The sequence below is a fragment of the Phocoena phocoena genome, chromosome 19, assembly GCF_963924675.1.
Source record: "Phocoena phocoena chromosome 19, mPhoPho1.1, whole genome shotgun sequence".
NCBI classification, from domain to species: Eukaryota; Metazoa; Chordata; class Mammalia; order Artiodactyla; family Phocoenidae; genus Phocoena; species Phocoena phocoena.
In genome coordinates, this window is record NC_089237.1 from 17,224,831 (window position 1) to 17,244,081 (window position 19,251).

The following is a 19,251-nucleotide window of genomic DNA, read 5'->3' on the forward strand; positions in this document are numbered from 1 at the left end:
AGAAGCTCATCCCCCCGTTTTGCCACGGTGGCCTCTGCCCAGCTCTCCACATTGAGCCATGCTGCTCCCCAGGGAGAGACCCCCGGCCCCCCCCCGTGCATGAAGAACTGCAGCCTTGGTCCTGCAGAGTTGAGACGGTAGAGAACTCCTCGTAGGCAATAAAGTTTGAGGTAATAAGTGTGTTTGGGCCACGGTTGTCTCCACTCGCGCCTGCCTGTGTGCTGAACCTCACATCCTGACAGCAGCCTCCTTGTGCCTTCTTGGTGGGACCTTGTCAAGTCTTGCCCCATAGGCAAGGACTGTTCTCAGCCCTTGAATGGGGCTGCTTTTCCCACCACTCCTCCCAGTTGGTGCTTCCAGTTCCGCCTCTGAGCTATCCATTCAGACCAGTTAGGCAAGATCCCCCACCCGGTGACAGCAGGGAAGTCCCTGGCAGAACACTGCCAGGCTGAGGGGAGGCGGAGGAGGATGTCGAGCCTGGGCACTGACCCAGCAGGGATAGGTGGGGGCAGACCACATGCCCAGAACAAAGACATCCCCCCGCACCTCCCCACCACTCCTCTGTCCCTGAGGCCTGGCTTCCTGGGAACTGAACTGGGAGTGAGCCTGCACTCCCAGCCCTTCCAGCCACCCGTGTCTGCAGGTGATCAGAGATGACTTTCCCAAAGTCGGTTCCGTGGTGGTGGGGGAGGACCTGTCTGAGGATGGATGCCACCAGCACACAGGGTGCCTTATCTAATCCAGCTCTGCACCCCAAAGCTGTGTCCCAGTGTGTGTGCACTGGATACACGTGCACAACTTGGGGTAAAGGTGGCAGGTTCAGCAGGTTCTTGAAGGGTCCTGGGCGCACAGAAGGGGCAGCGGCCTTGTGCCAGTGTGCCCAGGGCAGGTGCAAAGTTCAGCCTAGCAGACCCCAGGCTTACAGGTCACCGCCCTCCACCAATCTGGGCCTGCTGCAGAGAGCAGGGCCGCCCCATGTCTCCAGGAGAGGGGCATCCGGCTGGCTGCGGGGCGAGGTGGGGCAGCCCACTCCGGAAGATGCCCCCCAACCGCCAAGCCCACCCACTCGCCGGGATCGTGAGCGCTGTTCCCTGCCCGCAGGGGTCGCGGCAGGGATGTCACAGAGGCGGCGACATCACAGACGCCGGCGCCCCCGGCATCTCCACCGCCCTCCACAGCCCGCCACCAAAGAGCGCACTGGAGGCGGAGGGGTTAGCAGCCACCAGCCCGCTCCCCGTCTCCCAGACAGAGCCTCGGTCAGCATGGGGGTGACAGGTGGGAGCGGGCGGGCGCGCGGCGAGGCGGGGCCGGGCGCGGAGGGACGGCCGGGGCGGGGCCGGGCGGGAAAAGTTAAAGTGAGGGGCGGGGCTCCGGGGGCGGGGATTGGCCGGGGCCCCTGCCTGGCGCCTGAAAGGAAGGTCGACCCAGGCCAAAACCCTCGCGATCCCAGCGAGGATGAGGGGCGGTGCTACCCTGACCACCACACCCACCCAGCGTTGGCCCTGCGCGGTGCACAAGCGTGTGTGTACACACGTGCACACCGAGGGGTGGAGGCTGCAGACCCGGCGGGTTCTTGGAGGGCTTCAGGGTACCCAGAAAGAGCAGTGGCCCTGTGCCCAGAAACGACACATGAATTATCCCAAACTGCCGAGAACCACCCCCAAATCAAATCAAGTTGTTCCTGGTTGATGCTTGGAGTTTGTGCAAGGAAAAGCAATCTGCTTCAACAGATGTTTACTGAGCGCATCCGTTGTGCTTTGCACTCTTCTCCGTACCAGCAAGCAAAGATGTTTGCCCCTCAGGGCCCTGGATCTCCCAGGTTTCTAATAATGGGGGCTCAGATCCCCCCTCCCCCGAAATGGAGGCTTTCTTCTCAAGACCTTCTCTCCCAGGAGGACATAGGCCAGCCTTCAAAACGTGCCAAGAACCAACTACCAGAGAGCAGCTTCCCGCCCCCACCCCCACCCCCGCGCCGTCCCAAATGCCTAAGGCAAACAAATTGATGCAAACAATTTAAATCACTCCTGCAACATTTACTGCAACCCCTTCAGGACTTACTCTTTTTTTCTTTTTTTTTCTTTTTTTTTTTTAATCTCAGCAGAGAACAGTATTTTATTTTATAAATTTATTTATAAATCTACTTATAAATTTATTTATTTATTTATGGCTACGTTGGATCTTCATTGCTGTGCGCGGGCTTTCAGCGAGCAGGAGCTACTCTTCGTTGGGGCGCGCGGGCTTCTCATTGCGGTGGCTTCTCTTTGTTGTGGAGCACGGGCTCTAGATGCGTGGGCTTCAGTAGTTGTGGCACGCGAGCTCAGTAGTTGTGGCTCACGGTCTCAGTTGCTCCGCGGCATGTGGGATCTTCCCAGACCAGGGCTCAAACCCGTGTCCCCTGCACTGGCAGGCAGATTCTTAACCACTGCACCACCAGGGAAGTCCTATTTTAGTTTTTAATTGTATAGTTGATTTACAATGTCATATTAGTTTCAGGTGTACAGCACAGTAATTGTTATATATATATTTCTTTTCAGGTCCTTTTCCCTTATAGGCTATTACAAAATGTTGAGTATACTTCCCTGTGCTATACAGTGAGTCCTTGTTGGTTATCTATTTTAATATATAGTAGTGTGTATATGCTATCCCTACCCCCCCGCCCCCACTTTCCCTTTGGTAACCATAAGTTTGTTTTCCGTGCCTGTGAGTCTCTTTCTAGTTTGTAAATAAGTTTGTTTGTATCTTTTTTTTTAGATTCCACATATAAGCGATATCATATGATATTTGTCTTTCTTTGTCTCTCTTACTTCACTTAGTATGATAATCTCTAGGTCCATCCATGTTGCTGCAAGTGGCATTATTTCAGCATTTTTAATGGCTGAGTAATATTCCATTGTGTGTGTGTGTGTGTGTGTGTGTGTGTGTGTGTGTGTACCACATCTTCTTTATCCATTCATCTGTCCATGGATATTTAGGTTGCTTCCATGCGTTGGCTATTGTAAATAGTGCTGCAGTGAACATTGGGGTGCATGTATCTTTTTGAATTAGAGTTTTCTCCAGATATATGCCCAGGAGTGGGATTGCAGGATCATATGGTAACTCTATTTTTAGTTTTTTAAGGGACCTCCATACTGTTCTCCATAGTGAGAACATTCCCACCAACAGTATAGGAGGGTTTCTTTTTCTCCGCACCCTCTCTAGCATTTATTATTTGTAAGGGCTTAGCATTGTGCTAGGCCCTGAGTCTGATGAGTTAACTAAAAATTAAAATGTAGGTTGGATAGCTAGGATTATCACTGAGATGATGACAATGGAGATTTGGGCTGTCAGGCATGGGTAGGATTTTGTCAGGAGAGAGACTTTCTGAGTATCAGAAATAGCCTGTGCAAAGGCACTGGGGCACAAAAGACCCTGCCATGCTCCAGGGTGTCTTGGGCTTGGGGCAAGGCAAGGAACTAGATACCAGGAGATGAAAAAGGAAGGCAGAGGTCAGACCATGCAGGATCTTTGAGGCCACCCTAGAGTCTAGACATGAGCAGAGGCAAGGGTGAAGCAGCAGGCTCACTCTGCAGTCATTGAGATGCCCAATGGGGATGGGGGTGGGGGGACATGGTTCAGTGGTCCATCTAGAGGCCTAAAGAAATTTCAGACAGCACAATGGTTAGCACCACAGGGTTTGGAACCAGTCCGACTTGTGTTCAGGTCATGGTACTGCTCTTAAGAGCTGTGTGACTTGTGCAAGCTTCCTCATCTGTAAGGGGAGAGTCGCAGCCACCTGTGCATAGAGTGGCTCTGAAGATCGACTGTGTGCAAAGCACTCAGAATTGAGTTTTGAGAGGTAGTGAGTCCTGGGTTTGTGTTGACTTTGGTGTCAGAAGAGAAGGTCAGTAACAGCAGTGGTGGGAAAGCCAGAAGCTGGGGAAGTGAGACGGTCACAAATGACCCAGGTCTCTAATTGGGGTGATAGGATGAAGGATGAATCAGGCAGAGAAGGTTATCGAGAGATGAGAGATTGGAAAGGAAGACAGGTCAGACACGCAGAACCGTGTTGGCCAGGCTAGAGTCTGGACACCAGGGTGTGAAGTTGAGGTCAGAAATGGGGGATAAACCGCAGGGTTCAGCAGGGTGAGAGGGATAAGGAAACCATATTTTTGCACAGACTTTTGCTAAGCATCCACGTTATATCTGACTCTCTGTAGAGGATCAGAGATTCAAAGTGAGAAGCCCACGCACCCGACCCACCTCTAACTGAGGGTCAGAAAGAAGCTGTGTGCTTAGATAGAAGTCCGCAGGGGTGGGGTGGGGTGGGGGCAACTGGACGAGGAGTCCCTAGCTCTGCACCTCGAGGTAGAATCTGGGAGGTCTTCAGGAAGAGGCGAATCCTGAGCAACGTCACAATAGGAAACGGGAATTCCAGGCTTTGACAAAGAATCCGTAGTGTTTTGGACAAGGTGAAGTTGAGGCCCCCTGAAGGAGAAATGTGTAATCAGTGATTGCAGTTTGAGTCTAGAACTCAGGAGAAGTGAGAGTAAGAAATAGAGATTGGAGGGTCTCCTGCAGTCACAGCCACAGGCTTGAACGCTCCAAGGGGGCAGAGACTGTGTATGTTCATCACTATCTCCTCCGCCCCTAGCACAGTGCCTGGCCAGTACCTGGGGCTCAACATTTTCTTTTAACTTTATCATAGAAATATATGCATGTGGTTAAATAGTACTGAAGAGGTTATTCAGTGATGAGAAACAAGAATCCCCTATACCACACACCCCCAGCCTCACTCCTCAGAGCAACCACTCTTGTTTCATGTGAACAGTTTTTCTGCCTAGTTACCTTCTTATCTCTCTACAAGCTCACAGGCTTTTTCTTGGTTTATCAGCTCTAGACATTACCACTTTCTTGCTCTAATGGCACCACCCTCCCCCATCCTCCCAACTTCAATTGTTTTTAGATATGCTGATAGCTTTTGTAAATTTAATATACTTATATCTTTATTTTTTCATCAACTTTAGAGAATATCTTTTGACAACACACATAGTAAGATGAAGTTTGTAGTGACCCTACCTTTCCCTTCAGCTTTCCTCCCTGCCTTACACCTCCCAAAGCCTCTAACCTGTATTTCTGTTTTTTTAATATCAAGGTTGGTAACATTCATATTGTCCCATAACCATAATTATGTTTTCCAAATTTTGTTTATATATTGATTCTAAAAGTTGAAAGTTAATAAGCAGGATTTACCTTATTGTGACTACATAACAACTGTTCACTGCAGGGCCAGAAAAGGTACCACAACTACCTTTTCTTTCTCATACAGCTTTTTGTTTTTCCTGGAGTTTTTAGTGGCCTTTTCCTTGTACTCTTTGTTTTCTTCAACCTCTACATCTAGCCAACTACATTGTCAGGTCTTCTTTATTTCAGAGACCTACTGCCCAGGATCCTCTATTCTCCTGCACAAATGTGTACTGGTTGTAGGCCTCTATACAGTTAACATCTGGGACTTAGCTTCTTTCCGGGGGTGGACACATTATTTCATTCCTGACTCTCTTGTTTTACACCTTTATTTTGCTTTAGCACATCCTCAAATAACTCCCCCCCCTCAAAAAAAAAAGAGGAGGTAAATTTTCTGAGTTTTCCATGGCTGAATTGATAGTTGGGCTGGATATAGAATTCTAGGTTAAAAACCATTTTCCTCAGAAATTTTAAAGACAAGCTTTGTTGCTAACTCTGCTGCCAGTATGATTCTCCTCCCCTTGTAGGTGACTTGTTTTTCCACTTAGAAACATTTAGGAATCCTTTGTTCTTGGTGCAATGAACTTTTACAACAAAGATCTTTTGACATCTGTAGTGCTGGGCATTCAGTAAACACTTTTAAGCCAATGACATCCTTCAGCTCAGGGAAATATTGATTTCTCTTTTCTTCTCCATGTTCTCCATTCTTTCTGAATCCCCTTTCTATAACCCAGAATTAGATTTCCTTTTAACTTTATTTTATTTATTTATTTTTGGCTGCATTGGGTCTTCATTGCTGCACGTGGGCTTTCTCTAGGTGCGATGAGTGGAGGGCTGCTCTTCATTGCGGTGTGCGGGCTTCTCATTGCAGTGGCTTCTGTTGTTGTGGAGCACAGGCTCTAGGTACGTGGGCTTCAGTAGTTGTGCCTCGCAGGCTGTAGAGCGCAGGCTCAGTAGTTGTGGCACACGGGCTTAGTTGCTCTGCAGCATGTGGGATCTTCCCAGACCAGGGCTCAAGCCCGTGTCCCCTGCATTGGCGGGCAGATTCCTAACCACTGCGCCACCAGGGAAGCCCTAGATTTCCTTTTGATCCTTTTCTCTCACATTGTCTTGATATTTTGGTTCTACTTTCTAGGAATATTCTCTGTATTTTATTTTCCAATTCTGTTCTTAATTCTTTTAAAATAGTATCCTGTTCTTGTTTTCTGGATGCAATATATATTGTTGAATATCTTCATTTCTGAATCTCTGAAGATGATCAGAATTTTTAAGTTTCCTTCAGTTTCTCAAATTACCTCTCGTACTCTGGAGTGATTTTTTCTCTTGGTCTGTCACTCCTATGTTAGCAGTTTTCTCAAATGCCTGGTGATGCTTGGTTGTTCATGTGTAATAGTGAAATCATAAAAAGCTGTTTGGGAACCTATGACTTCAGGAGCCTATTGCCTGGCAGATGTCACTTTAGGGTGACCAGACAGGAATCAGACATATCTCTGGCTGGTTCAAGAAGACCAACAGGGCTTCCCTGGTGGCGCAGTGGCTGAAAGCCCGCCTGCCGATGCAGGGGACATGGGTTCGTGCCCTGGTCTGGGAAGATCCCACGTGCCGCGGAGTGCCTGGGCCCGTGAGCCATGGCCGCTGAGCCTGCGCGTCCGGAGCCTGTGCTCCGCAACGGGAGAGGCCACAACAGTGAGAGGCCCTCGTACCACAAAAAAAAAAAAAAAAAAAGAAGACCAACAAAATTGATAAATCTCCAGCCAAAATGAACAAGAAAAAAAGAAAGACAAAAATTACTAGCATGAGGAATGAAAGAGATGACATCACTACAGATTCTTTAGATATGAAAAAGATAACAAGGGAATATTAGGAAGAAATTGTGCCAATAAATTTGACAACTTAGGTGAAATAGATAAATTCCTTTAAAAAAAAATTACAAACTCCAAAAGCTGACTCAAGAAGAATAGATAATCTGGGGATGGATAGTGTTGGTTGCATAACAATGTGAATGTACTTAATGCCACTGAACTGTATACCTAGAAATAGTTTTAAAAGGGCAATTTATGCTATGTATATTTTACCACAATAAAAAAGAAGAAATAGATAGGCTAAATAGCCCTGTATCTATTTTTGAAAGTTGAATTTGTAATTAAAAATCTTCACACAAGGAAACTCCAAGCCCAGGTCCACAAGCTTCATTTGTGATTTCTACCAAAAATAAGAAGAAATAATATCAATTTTACACAATCTGTTTCAGAAAATTGAAGAGGGGATACTTCTCAACTCATTCTATGAGGCCAGCGTATCAAAACCTAACAAAGACATAATAAGAAAAGATAATTACACACCAATATACCTCGTGAACATATATGTGAAAATCCTTTTTGAAAGTTAGCAAATCAAATTCAACGACGTATAAAAAGATAATACATCATGATCAAATGAGATTTGTCCCAGGAATGCAAGATTGAGTTAACATCTAAAAAAATCAATTTAGGGCTTCCCTGGTGGCACAGTGGTTAAGAATCCGCCTGCCAATGCAGGGGACATGGGTTTGAGCCCTGGTCCGGGAAGACCCCACATGCCGCGGAGCAACTAAGCCCATGCGCCACAACTACTGAGCCCACATGCCACAACTACTGAAGCCCACACGCCTAGAGCCTGTGCTCCTCAACAAGAGAAGCCACTGCAATGAGAAGCCCACGCACCACAACGAAGAGTAGCCCCCACTCACCGCAACTAGAGAAAGCCCGCATGCGGCAATGAAGACCCAACACAGCCATAAATAAATAAATAAATAAAAATTTTTAAAAATCTATTTATTTCACCATAAACAAATTATAAAAGAATTATTAACAGAATAATATGTAACATATGTTAACATAATATATGCTATATATAACTTATATAATATAACAGAATATAAAAGAAAAACCATATGATAATCTCAATAAATTCAGAAAAAGCATCAGATAAAATCCAACATCCCTTCCTCTTTAAAAATTAAGTAAACTAGGAAAAGAAGGGAACTTCCTCAACCTGATAAAGGGCATCTATGAGAAAAATTATAACATTATACTTCGTGGTGAAATACTGAATGCTTTCCCCCTAAGCTCAGGAGCAAAGCAAGGATGTCCACTCTCAATTCTCTTCAACATTTTACTGGAGATGATTCTCAGTGCAATAAGTCAAGAAAAGGAAATTAGAGACATCCAGGTTGGGAACGAAGAAGTAAGACTGTTGAGTCACGAACATTATTGTTTACATAGAAAACCCTATGGAATCTAAAAAAAGTTACTAGAACTAATAAGATTTTAGGATGGTTACAGGATATGAGATCAATACATCTCTATATAATAGCAACCCAAAATTGGAAATTGAAATGATTTCACGCACTACAGAATGTCACTTGAATCCCTAATAGAACATCCCCAAGTTGGGTACAGAGGCCCCAAGTTGAATCAACCTCAGACTTTTGCTTCCATCCCCCAGTGCTGCAATGAGGTTTACACCATAATAATTTCACCCCTTCTATCCATATCCAGTTGTTGTTTATGGAAGGGTTAAGGCTGCAGGTGTTGATTAAATTTCCCAGGGAAACTTTGTAAAGCAAGCAAAAGAAGGCTCTGACGTCAGAAGCCTGAGGAACAGCAGCACTTGGGGCAGGTAGAATTGCAGAGGAAGCGAGACGTGGGGAGAAAGCCAAGGGATGGTCGAAGGAAGCATGGTGGTCAAGGAGGTGATGGGTTCCGAAGAGACCACTGAGCCCACCACTGTGAGTACACTGTCCCTGGTGTACTCTTAGCCCAGCACTCTGGATACCAGGCCCAGGCTGAACATGGAGGAAGCCAAATCCCAGGAACAACACCAGCCATTCAAGGACACTCTCCAGCCTCTACATCTCTAGGGAGAGGGCACAGTACATTCTAATCCTTCTGGTCTAATCCCGGGAGCAATCCTTCTCAGCCAGAGCCAAGGCTGTCACTTCCTGCCACACTCCAGGCTCGTAGGGACTCAGTTTGCCCATTGCCATGATGGCCCCACCAACAACTTCTATCCAGTCCGCTGGGGAGCAGAGAATGGGACAGCCTGGTGGCTCCTATCCCCAAAAGATGAAAAAGAAGCTTCGGCAATAAAAGATACAAGCTTCCAGGAAGGGGGCTGGGGCAGGGTGGGGGGGCTCCCCCAAGGAGTCAGTCTCTCCTGCAGAGGATGACTGGAGCTCATCAGTAACCAGACGGGTGTCAGCATCACCTCAAATTAAGCACCCGGGGTGAGAACTCTGGCCCAGAGTTGGAGATGGATGACCCCAGGGTGTGAGGGTGTGAGAAGCCAGGGGAAGAGAGGACAGATTTCAGGGCAGGAGAGGCCAGGGTTAAAGTGAATGGCAAATCTGAAGCCTGGCCAGAGAGAGTGGAGAAAGGGGGCAGAGGGGCAGGAATGGAGAAAGGTGAAGTTCATCTGGGGTGTGATGGGGAACCCCACACAGTTGTAGGCTCCAGGGTAGGACGGCATGCGGGACAGGGGAGCAAAGAGTTTCTTGAGTGAAATCTGCATTCAGGTCCTGACTTCCTGAATGATCAGCTGAAGGACTTTGGGCAAGTGAACCTCTTCTCATTTTCTGTGTTGATTCAATGAGCGGAAGCATGTAAAGTGCTCCTCACAATACCTGGGCTAGAAGCCCTCAGTGAATGGAAGTGACCGCGGTTAGTATTTGCCCTAATGGAGGACGGTGATGGATCACGGAAGGTGGAGGGAGCAGACGTGGAGGATAGGGCTGGTGACCCTGGCGAGGATGGGCGAGGGGACGGCACATGGGCTTAGGTGAGAGACAGGGAGGGAGGGGGTGGCTGGAGCAGCACCTCCAGCCCGGACTCCAGAACCCCTCGGGGACTCTCCCCGCCTGCAGCTCCCCTGCCCTCACCTCCTTCTCCCTGCCAGGTGCCAATGGATTTCCCTGCTGTGACAAGGAGTCGGTGGACATTGTGGATACACAGTGAGAACTAGTCCCCCCCCATCATCGTAGGACCTCTCCCCAACCCTCCAAGATCACCAGCCCTCACCAGCTGCCATGGCTGTGAGGTTTTCATGTGTACCCACCCAGGATCTCCCTCTATCTTGCCCGTTTCCAAAATCTCCCCAAGGGCAGCATCCAGGCCAAAAGGCAGCAGGGGGTGGGGGTCCTATCCTCCTCTGCTTCTGCCCCCAGCCCCTGACGTTCGAGGAGGACTGAGGGGTGGTGGGGTACACCCAAGACATGGATGGGACCTGACCCCTTAGAGCTGCCTTTCTCTGAGGACAGCTGTCCAAGGGAAGGGTGGGCAGTTGCCTAAGGAAGGAGAGGGGTCACAGTGGCTGAGCACTGAAGGCGACGGCCAAGATGATGGCAAAATACCAACAGGAACCAAGGGCACCCTCCATATACACCCCTGCATTTCCAAGCTGAGAGCGGGCAGGTCCCAGAGAGGGCGTTGCTCTGGGCTTTTCTTTCTGGGCTTTTCTTTCAGGGAGCCGCTTTCAAGGGCACTGGCTCACTGGGATGCTGGATTAAAATGAAGATTCCTGGGCCTCACCTCCAACCAACTGTATCCCTCTTTTGCGGGTGGCAGGGGGCAACTTGGCCAGCTCTCTGGGCACTTCCAGAACTCACTGAAGTTTGAGAATGAGTCTGGAATTTTTGGTGGGAGTGGGCACAGACAGGGGAGTGAGCTGAGGGCATTTTGCCAGCTCGTGTACAAGGCAGGGGGCCTTAAGGGCTCCAGACACCGTCCCCTGAAGCCACCCCATGGAGCCCTGTCACCCACTCTGTCTCCTTCTGTCTTAGGGGTGGCATAAACCAAAACCAGTTCCAGCCAGTACAAGAGGAAGATGACATGGAGGTAACAATGGGCAGCATCACATCTTATGGGGAGGTGGGAGTCCATGGGCAGAGCTCTTTGGGGCCTGTCTTCTCTAAAGCCCGACCAGCCCCTACCCTGGACAATTCTGGGACCCTGGCGCCAGGCCAGTGTCAGCACAAGCGCGTACACCCGCCCTCACCAGCTGCCCACACCGCCTCCCTGCCCTAGGCAGGTCACTTGGAAGAGGCAAGTGTGGGAAAGGAAGTGAGAAGAAGCGCGAGGGGGGCAGGGCAGGGAATGGGTGTCGGGGAGGACTTTGTGGGGGCAGGCGCCTCCTCAGCTTTCTGTTGAAACCTTTCAGCTGGAGAAAGAATTGCTAGAGCTGGAGTTCCCAGACAAAGAGGTCCCGCGCCTAGACCCAGAACTGGAGCCAGAACCGAAGCCCAAGCCTTTCCCGCAGCCAGAGATGCGCCCGGTTGTCATGCTCCAGCCCGCGGCCAAGCTGGACACAGAGCCCAAGGTGAAGGTGGTTAACTTGGAACCCTTCAGTGAAGACCCTGAGCCGCAGGGGTATAAGACAGAGTCACTCCACCCCTACATAGAAGGGCTAATGCAGCGGGACATCAGCCAATGGAGTATGAGGTCAAACTCCAGCTACCTGAGTACCACAGAGGAGGACCCGCTATCCACCGACCACCGCTCTATCTGTGTGCAGACCTCCAAACACCTCTTCTGGGCAGACGAGTCCGTCCAGGCCTCAGAACACAGCCTGCAACAGGCGATCAGCACGCAGCCCATCGAGGAGAGCACAAAAGAGACTGCCTGCCACCCAGACCAGCCGTCGGCCCGCAAGGACACTGTGTGCTCCCAGAAGCAGAGCCAGGCCCCCAGTGCCCAGCCCGCTCTTCCAGACAAAGGCTCCCAGCAGCCTCCAAGCCCCCAGCCGTCCCCCTCCCCACAAACCATCGGCCTGGCAGAGCTGATCAACCTCGCATCTTCCCTGGCCATGGCCTCCTCCAGCAGGATGGACTTGCCCAATTCGGGGCATGTGATCAAAGCCCCACTCCAGATGGCCATGACGCTTTCCACAGAGCCCACTGTGGATCACACTGCCCAGCCCACTGTGGACGAGCCAGAGCAGGAAAACCTCACTCGGGAGGCGCTAGAGAAGCCACCAGAGGAACCACTAGAAACCAGGGAGCTGCAGGATGCTTCAAAGCAGGAAGACAAGCACTTCCCTCACCCTTACCTTGATTTCAGCAAGCCAGGGTTCAAGAGGGCCACCATTGAAGGGGAGGTGAAGTTTCTCCAGCCCCCAAACGTGTCCCCTCAGCCGCAAGGAGCTGAGAAAGAGTAAGTGAGGCTGGCCCAAAGCTCCCCCAGGAGGGGGCCGTGCTATGATGTGCAGGTGGCCCCATTCCTCACACAGCCAGGTGGGGGTGGGGACAGTGGAATGAGGGACTGGCTGGGGGATGGGTGGGCTGTGATGTCTCAACCTCAAGACCTCAGCCTGCTCCAGGGCAGGGACAAGGACCTGGGTTCAAAGAGGGAACTAGAATGTCGTCCTAGCGTTAGGAGGCTTCTCACCCAGAGCACAGACAGCCTCACCCTCACTGGAAATGCTCAGGCTAGTATCTTCCCTATTGAGAACCCGATGGCCCCAGCTCTGGGCCCAGGACACCTCCATCAAGCCAGGAATGAGGAAATGGGGTTCCCCAGCACCCCGTGCTTCCTGGTGTTGAATGCACACAACAGAACACCAGCCGCCCACCCGCGTGGCAGGAAGAGGCCCTCTTAGCCCCAGGGCCTTCCTCGGAGAGGCCTCTGGGCTCACCCCTCTCTTTTGACCTTCCCACCAAGGCCCAAGTGACACTCTCTCTCTCTCTCTTGCGTTGCAGTTCGGGAGGGGGTCCATTATTGCTGAAAATCCATTTTAAGCTGTCGTCCCCCACTTCCCCAGAGAAGACTAGACAAAACCAGTAAAGCCTACAGTGCTGGCCCCCGGCTCAGACATTTTGTGCAAATGCTCCTGGACCAGTGAACTCCTCTGGCTGCAGCATCCTGGTCTCGGTTTTTTTAGGGATGCCACCCCCACTGTAGCTACCCCGGCAGCCCCTGCCCCCTGAGGGCTCTGCCAGCCCTGTTTTGTGCCTACTCACTCCCCATGGGTGGTCCCACTTCCCCTGCACCCAGCCGGACCTCCCAGCCAGCAGCAGACTTGTGACTAGGGGAGGCCTCAGTGGTGCCCTTTCTGAGGCTTCTGTTTCTTAGATGTAAAAGGGGGCACGTTGGGATCGCCTGAGGCGAGAGCCTGCTGGGGGTGGGGCTGGGCAGGTGAGAAGGCTTCTGGAAGGAGTTCTTCCTGCTTCTCTCCATGGGGAAGGCCTGGCATGGGAAAGGGGTAGTGTCCAGGGCTTGAAGGAGGGCAAGAATGAAGCTAAAGGATTGGTCCTCCAGGCGCCACCGCCTTGAGTCCGAGGTACCTCCAGCGTAGGGGAGAGCCCACACACACACACACACACCCCAGCAGCTGACCAGCATGTTACACACACAGATATTCACATGACATAGCCACATGCAGACCGAGGAAGCATGGTCCACACGTGCCGTGCACACAGGCACACACAAACACAGTACCTGTGACCCAGACATATGCACACAAACGCACAAGCCTCCCCACGGCGGGGGAGGACAGGCAATGTGGAGAAGCTTCTGGAAGAGGAGGTGGCAGCAAAGGAGGGAAGAGAACTTGGAGTGCAGGGATGGACATGGGCAGGAAGAGGGAAGTTGGGGAGGAAGAGAAGGGGAGGCAGCATCGAGGCTTGGGACCTGGTGAGCCCTGAGACCTACTCTGGGCCAAGGCTCCCGATGCAGTGAAATCTCCACCTTGCAGATCCTCAGAATCCTGCCCCACCTTGAGACGGGGCTGAGGAGGGAGGTGCCCAGGGCCTGGGAGAATGGGACTAGGAAGGGGTGAGCAGTTAAGAATGGGCCAGGGCCAGAGAAGGGGGCAGGAGGCTGGAAGGAAGGATGAAGAGACCCGGAGGTGAGTGTCTGGCTGTTGGGATGCATCTTCCCAAAGTATTTTGTTAATGTGGTTTGTGGGTTTGCATCGTTTGGAGGAAGGGCCCCTGCCCTCCCGGGGGTCCTGGGGTAAGGTGGGCCACAGCCCCAATTTGGCTAGATCCCACCCTCCCACGCCTTGACTTGGGGCCTCTGGGGCCTGCTTCTCCCCTGGGCCTCAGCCATCCTGTTAGCTTCCAAGTGGAGTCACAAATTTACATGCCTTAAGGGAGGCAGAAACACAAAAGACGAAAACTGCAGGTTCCCCAGCAGAGAGGCGCAGGCCAGTGGTGAGGGAGAAGGGCCCCCATGCCAAAAGTTAAGATCCACCCGGAAGCCAGCTTGGGGACTGTGGACCTGGGACACTGGACCGGCCTCCAAGCCCGTGACTGCCCTTCACGCAGCAGGGGACGGAAGACCAAGGTATCACCATCGGCAAAGAGAACGTCCAGGTGACGAGGGCAGGGGGAAGGTCCGCCACTCCTCCAAGCTACTGCCCCTGGAATCCCCCAGGGAGAGGACTGTGGCTGCAGGCTGGCGGGGGCGGCGCGGGTCCTGGGAGGGGAAGCTGTGCACCCACAGGTCTGGTCTCAGGTCCCCTGGAGTCTAGCACTCAAGTGGGCTGGGCCCTTCGGCCCTGTCTTCTCCCCACCTCCAAGGCCTCCACAGAAGCCTCAAAGACTGCTCACGTGAGACCCAGGAGAGGAGCAGGCCGGGAGGACGCAGGGGAGGAGGCTGCAGCAGCGCGTACCCTACTGACCCAGACAGAAGCAGCAGCGGCCACAGCCACGGGCTGAACAGCCCTCCCAGGGGGCAAGGGAGTTCAAGGGCCTTGCGGCCACCCATACAATACAGACAGGCCCAAGTGCTGGGTCTGAGAAGTGAGAGCAGGGACTGAGGCCAGGCCTGGGGTGCTGGGTTTGGGGAAAGGCCTGCCTGGCCCTGGCATCTCTCTGCAGCAGGTACAAAAGCCTTTCCAGTCTCATTCCCACTAGGCGGCTTTGCAGACAAGAACCTGCTGCCCCTGACACCCGGGCAGCTGGCAGGTGAGGGCCTCAGGGCTGGGAGCAGGGAGGAAAACTAGGGGGTGCTCAGAGGAGAATACAATGGAGTTGCCTGCCCAGAGGCTGGGGACACAGTGAGAAACCAGTGATTGTATTGTAACCTCTCCATGCCAGCCTAATTCGCTCATCTCTGCAATCCCAGGGCTTGTTGCTGTGTGTGTGTGTGTGTGTGTGTGTGTGTGTGTGTGTGTGAAGGAGGGAAGGAGGGATGGGATTGGTGGATAGCAAGGTATTTGGATGGTGGATGGATGGATGGTGGATGGACAAACAGGATGAAAGGAAGAAGGGAAACTGGGAGAAAGGATGGAAAACAAGAATCTGAGGTCCCTGCCCTGCTGGGGTTTGGAGCTGTGGGAGTAGGGGTAGAAGGAATCATTTCTACATTTGGGGGAGCCAATGTCCCTGCAAAGATCATGCCCTGATACTGGCAGGGGCCCCTCAAAGCAGAATCGTTCTATTCATCATCAATAATTTGCAGTGCCTCTAGGTCCATCCACCTCATTACAAATAGCTCAATTTCGTTTCTTTTTATGGCTGAGTAATATTCCATTGTAGACCTAGAGTCTGTCATACTGAGTTAAGTAAGTCAGAAAGAGAAAGACAAATACCGTATGCTAACACATATATATGGAATTTAAGGGAAAAAAATGTCATGAAGAACCTAGGGGTAAGACAGGAATAAAGACACAGACCTACTGGAGAACGGACTTGAGGATATGGGGAGGGGGAAGGGTGAGCTGTGACAGGGCGAGAGAGAGGCATGGACATATACACACTAACAAACGTAAGGTAGATAGCTAGTGGGAAGCAGCCGCATGGCACAGGGATATCGGTTCAGTGCTTTGTGACCACCTGGAGGGGTGGGATAGGGAGGGTGGGAGGGAGGGAGACGCAAGAGGGAAGAGATATGGGAACATATGTATATGTATAACTGATTCACTTTGTTATAAAGCGGAAACTAACACACCATTGTAAAGCAATTATACCCCAATAAAGATGTTAAAATAATAATAATTTGCAGTGCCTACTACAGGCCAGGTGCCAGCAGGGCTCCTGGAGCCTCTCGGCATCGTAGCTCCAGAGCCAGACTGCCCGAGTCCAAAGCCCAGCAGTGCCCCTACTGGTGGTGTGGCCTTGGACATGAGTTATTTTGTTGTTTGTTTTTGTTGCTGTTTGGGCTTTTTTTTCATAGGATCACTAGAATGATTTAATATTTATAGGTCCTTAGAATTGCAACAGATATACAGTAACATAGGGGTTAGCAAGCTACAAGTCTTGGACCAGGTCCAGCATTTGACCTCTTTTTGTACTGCCTGTGAACTGAGAATGGTCATTGCATGTTTTTTATGTTACATATATTTTATCTATTTATTTTTTTAACATCTTTATTGGAGTATAATTGCTTTACAATGTTGTGTTAGTTTCTGCTGTACAACAAAGTGAATCAGCTATATGTACATATAAAAAATATGGAACGCTTCATGAATTTGCGTGTCATCCTTGCACAGGGGCCATGCTAATCTTCTCTGTATCATTCCAATTTTAGTATATGTGCTGCCGAAGCGAGCATGTTGTCGTTGTCTTTAAAATATTTATTTATTTAATTGGCTGCACCGGGTCTTAGTGGCGGCACGCGGGATCTTCGTTGCCACGTACGGGAATCTTCATTGCAGCATGCGGGATCTTTAGCTGCAGCATGCAGGATCTAGTTCCCTGACCAGGGATCGAACCTGGGCCCTGAGTTCAATTTCTGGACATGAGAATTGAATGGACATTTAACAAGTGCCAACACACTGCAGCCACTGTTCTCCATTAAGTTACAATGCACAGGGGGTTGGTGAACCCAAGTCCTCAGTCCCATCTGAGCTAGAGTGGGTGAATCTCAGGGTTCCTGTGCCTGTGGTTCACCTTGCCCACCTGCCCGCCTCCCCACCCTCAGCATTCCAGGATGTCTTCAAACTGTTCAGCTCCAGCCCGACAGGCACCATGGACACACGCAGCAGAAAGCTGCCCAGTGCCATGTGGGTGTCCAGCTAAGCCCGCAGGAGATGTGTGAGGTTCTACGGCAGGCAGACTTGGATGGTGGGTGACCCTGTCTCTGCCCTCCTGTCCTCTCCCACCTCTAGCCCTGAAGAACGCCTCCCTTGCCCACAAAATCCTGGGCCTGGTCCTATTCTAAAGTTCCCTCTTCCAGGAAGCCTGCCCTGATCAACACGCCTATCCCGGATCCCCTAAACATTCCTGTTGTGATAATCATCCTGACTTGGGGCTCCCAAGGGCAAGGGCTATTTCTCCCCCACTCAACCTGGGACAACGCTTGGCCAGAGGCAGGACTGGATGCTCTATGCCTCGAACTGCTGGCAAGCCCCTAACACGTATGCAGAGTAGGGCTTTGGCGGGGTGGGAACCTACAGCACCCCCTCCTCTCTCTCTTCCCAGGTGATGGAACCGTAAGCTTCAAAGACTTCCTGGGTGTCCTCACTGACAGCCACCGACTCGCTCAGTGCTTGGGTGAGGGGCAAGGCTGGTAGGGCAGGAGTGGACCTGGCCAGGGGGAGGCTCTTCCTTACCTGTCCCCATGTTCTCTGGCCCTAGGCAAGGTGAGGAACAGCCGGGTCTGTGATCCCCAGGGCTTGCAAACGCTCTTCTTAGAGACGCTGTTCAAGCTGATGAGTCTGGGCTTTGTGCCCTTCAAGCCGGTACAGGAGGTGATGAGGTGGGCACAACTGGACCCAGCTTCAGGGCCCAAGATGGGGGAAGCAGACTCTGCCCCTGCAGGAGTCCCCAGATGTCCCTGGCCCAGAGACGGGAGCCCTGAATTCTGGGTCAGTTTCCTGGGCCCCAACTTGCCCCCAGACCAAAGTGGCTTTCTGTCCTGCTTTGGTTTCCCCACCGGTGAGATGGAGAGGACTGGGGGAGGCGGGGGAGGCGCTGTCTGAGGTGGCTACCCACTTTCCTCCTTCAAGCCCCTACTCCAAGAAGCAGCGGTCTCTGCGGCTGAACTCGAACTGGAAGGGCGGGTCCGGCGGCCACGGCCGCACCTCGCGCTCTCAGGCGGGCCTCGCGATCTTCCGCCAGGCCGCGCACCTTAGCGGCCTTTCCAGGGCCGAGCTGGCGTGCTCGCTGCACGGACTGCACAAAGCGGGTGCGCCCCGGGCTGGGCGGGGACCTGCGGGACTGGGGACTCTCTCTCGGGACCCGCTCTCAGAACTGGCCGCTCCTTTTCCTCCTACCGGCTTCCTCGCCCCAGGTGCGCGCAGCGCCTACTCCCAGATACTTAACCTGAACGGGCGGACGCAGTCAGAATTCCACACGCGGAACCGAACCCCGCGCCCAGACGTCCGACTTCCCAAGTCCTACCAGCCCAGCCAACCCAAACGCCGGCCCAACCGTGGGCGGCTCAGCGAAGGTGAAAGTCGAAAGAGGCAGGGCCAGCGGGCGGGGCCGGTTCCTGCAGATAAGGGGCGGGCCATGTGAGGGGCGGGGCAGACAGACGGGGAGGGGCGGGGCAGGCGAAGAGTGGAAGAACTCCAAGAAATTGGGCCCTGACTGGCGGAGATGCAATAAATCACTCAAGGGCGCGACTAAGGATACGGCGGGGCATAAGAAAACGAGGCCGGGGACCCAGGTAGGAGGCGGGACTGACGGAAATGGGGCGGGGCCGGCAGAAAGGTGGACTGAGGTGGAGCTAACCCTGCGTCTCTAACCCGAGCAGCAGGCTTGACCCTCTGCACGCCCCCTCCGCGCTTCCGCAGGGTTCGTGGGCCAGACGCTAGGGAATACGCGCCCTTCGAAGCTGGCTCCCTCCCCCCCAACTCTAGTGCAGAAGCAGCCCTTCTCCCCCTCTCCAGCCTGTTTGCAGAGACCTGCTATGAAGAACTTGTACAAGTAAAGCGTTTGCTGAGCGAAAACACGTTGCGCTTGGTGGGGGCTGGCACGGAGCGGACGCGGATCTTTTGCAAACGTCTTTATTAATCTTGTATAAAAATATGGTCCACGGGGAGTCCCCGGAGTTGGGGCGGGGTGGGGGGGGGGTGTGGAGGGGGCGCGAGGTTGCACTTTATAAGTTA

General features: G+C 52.1%; 1 protein-coding gene, 1 non-coding gene and 1 pseudogene across 2 annotated transcripts; 2 read left to right on the forward strand and 1 right to left on the reverse strand.

The window, feature by feature from the left end:
• Positions 1–1,038: 1,038 nt before the first annotated feature.
• SPATA32 (spermatogenesis associated 32) lies at positions 1,039–13,037 on the forward strand. Its single transcript, XM_065897965.1, has 6 exons — positions 1,039–1,077; positions 1,179–1,275; positions 10,156–10,210; positions 11,039–11,093; positions 11,416–12,407; positions 12,953–13,037. Exons 1-6 carry the CDS (start codon positions 1,039–1,041, stop codon positions 13,035–13,037), a joined length of 1,323 nt encoding a protein of 440 aa, XP_065754037.1.
• Positions 13,038–14,426: 1,389 nt separating this feature from the next.
• Positions 14,427–19,073, forward strand: LOC136139042 (uncharacterized; annotated as a pseudogene).
• LOC136139546 (U6 spliceosomal RNA) lies at positions 16,645–16,751 on the reverse strand. Its single transcript, XR_010657070.1, has one exon. It is a non-coding gene; the product is annotated as a U6 spliceosomal RNA (small nuclear RNA).
• Positions 19,074–19,251: the final 178 nt, after the last annotated feature.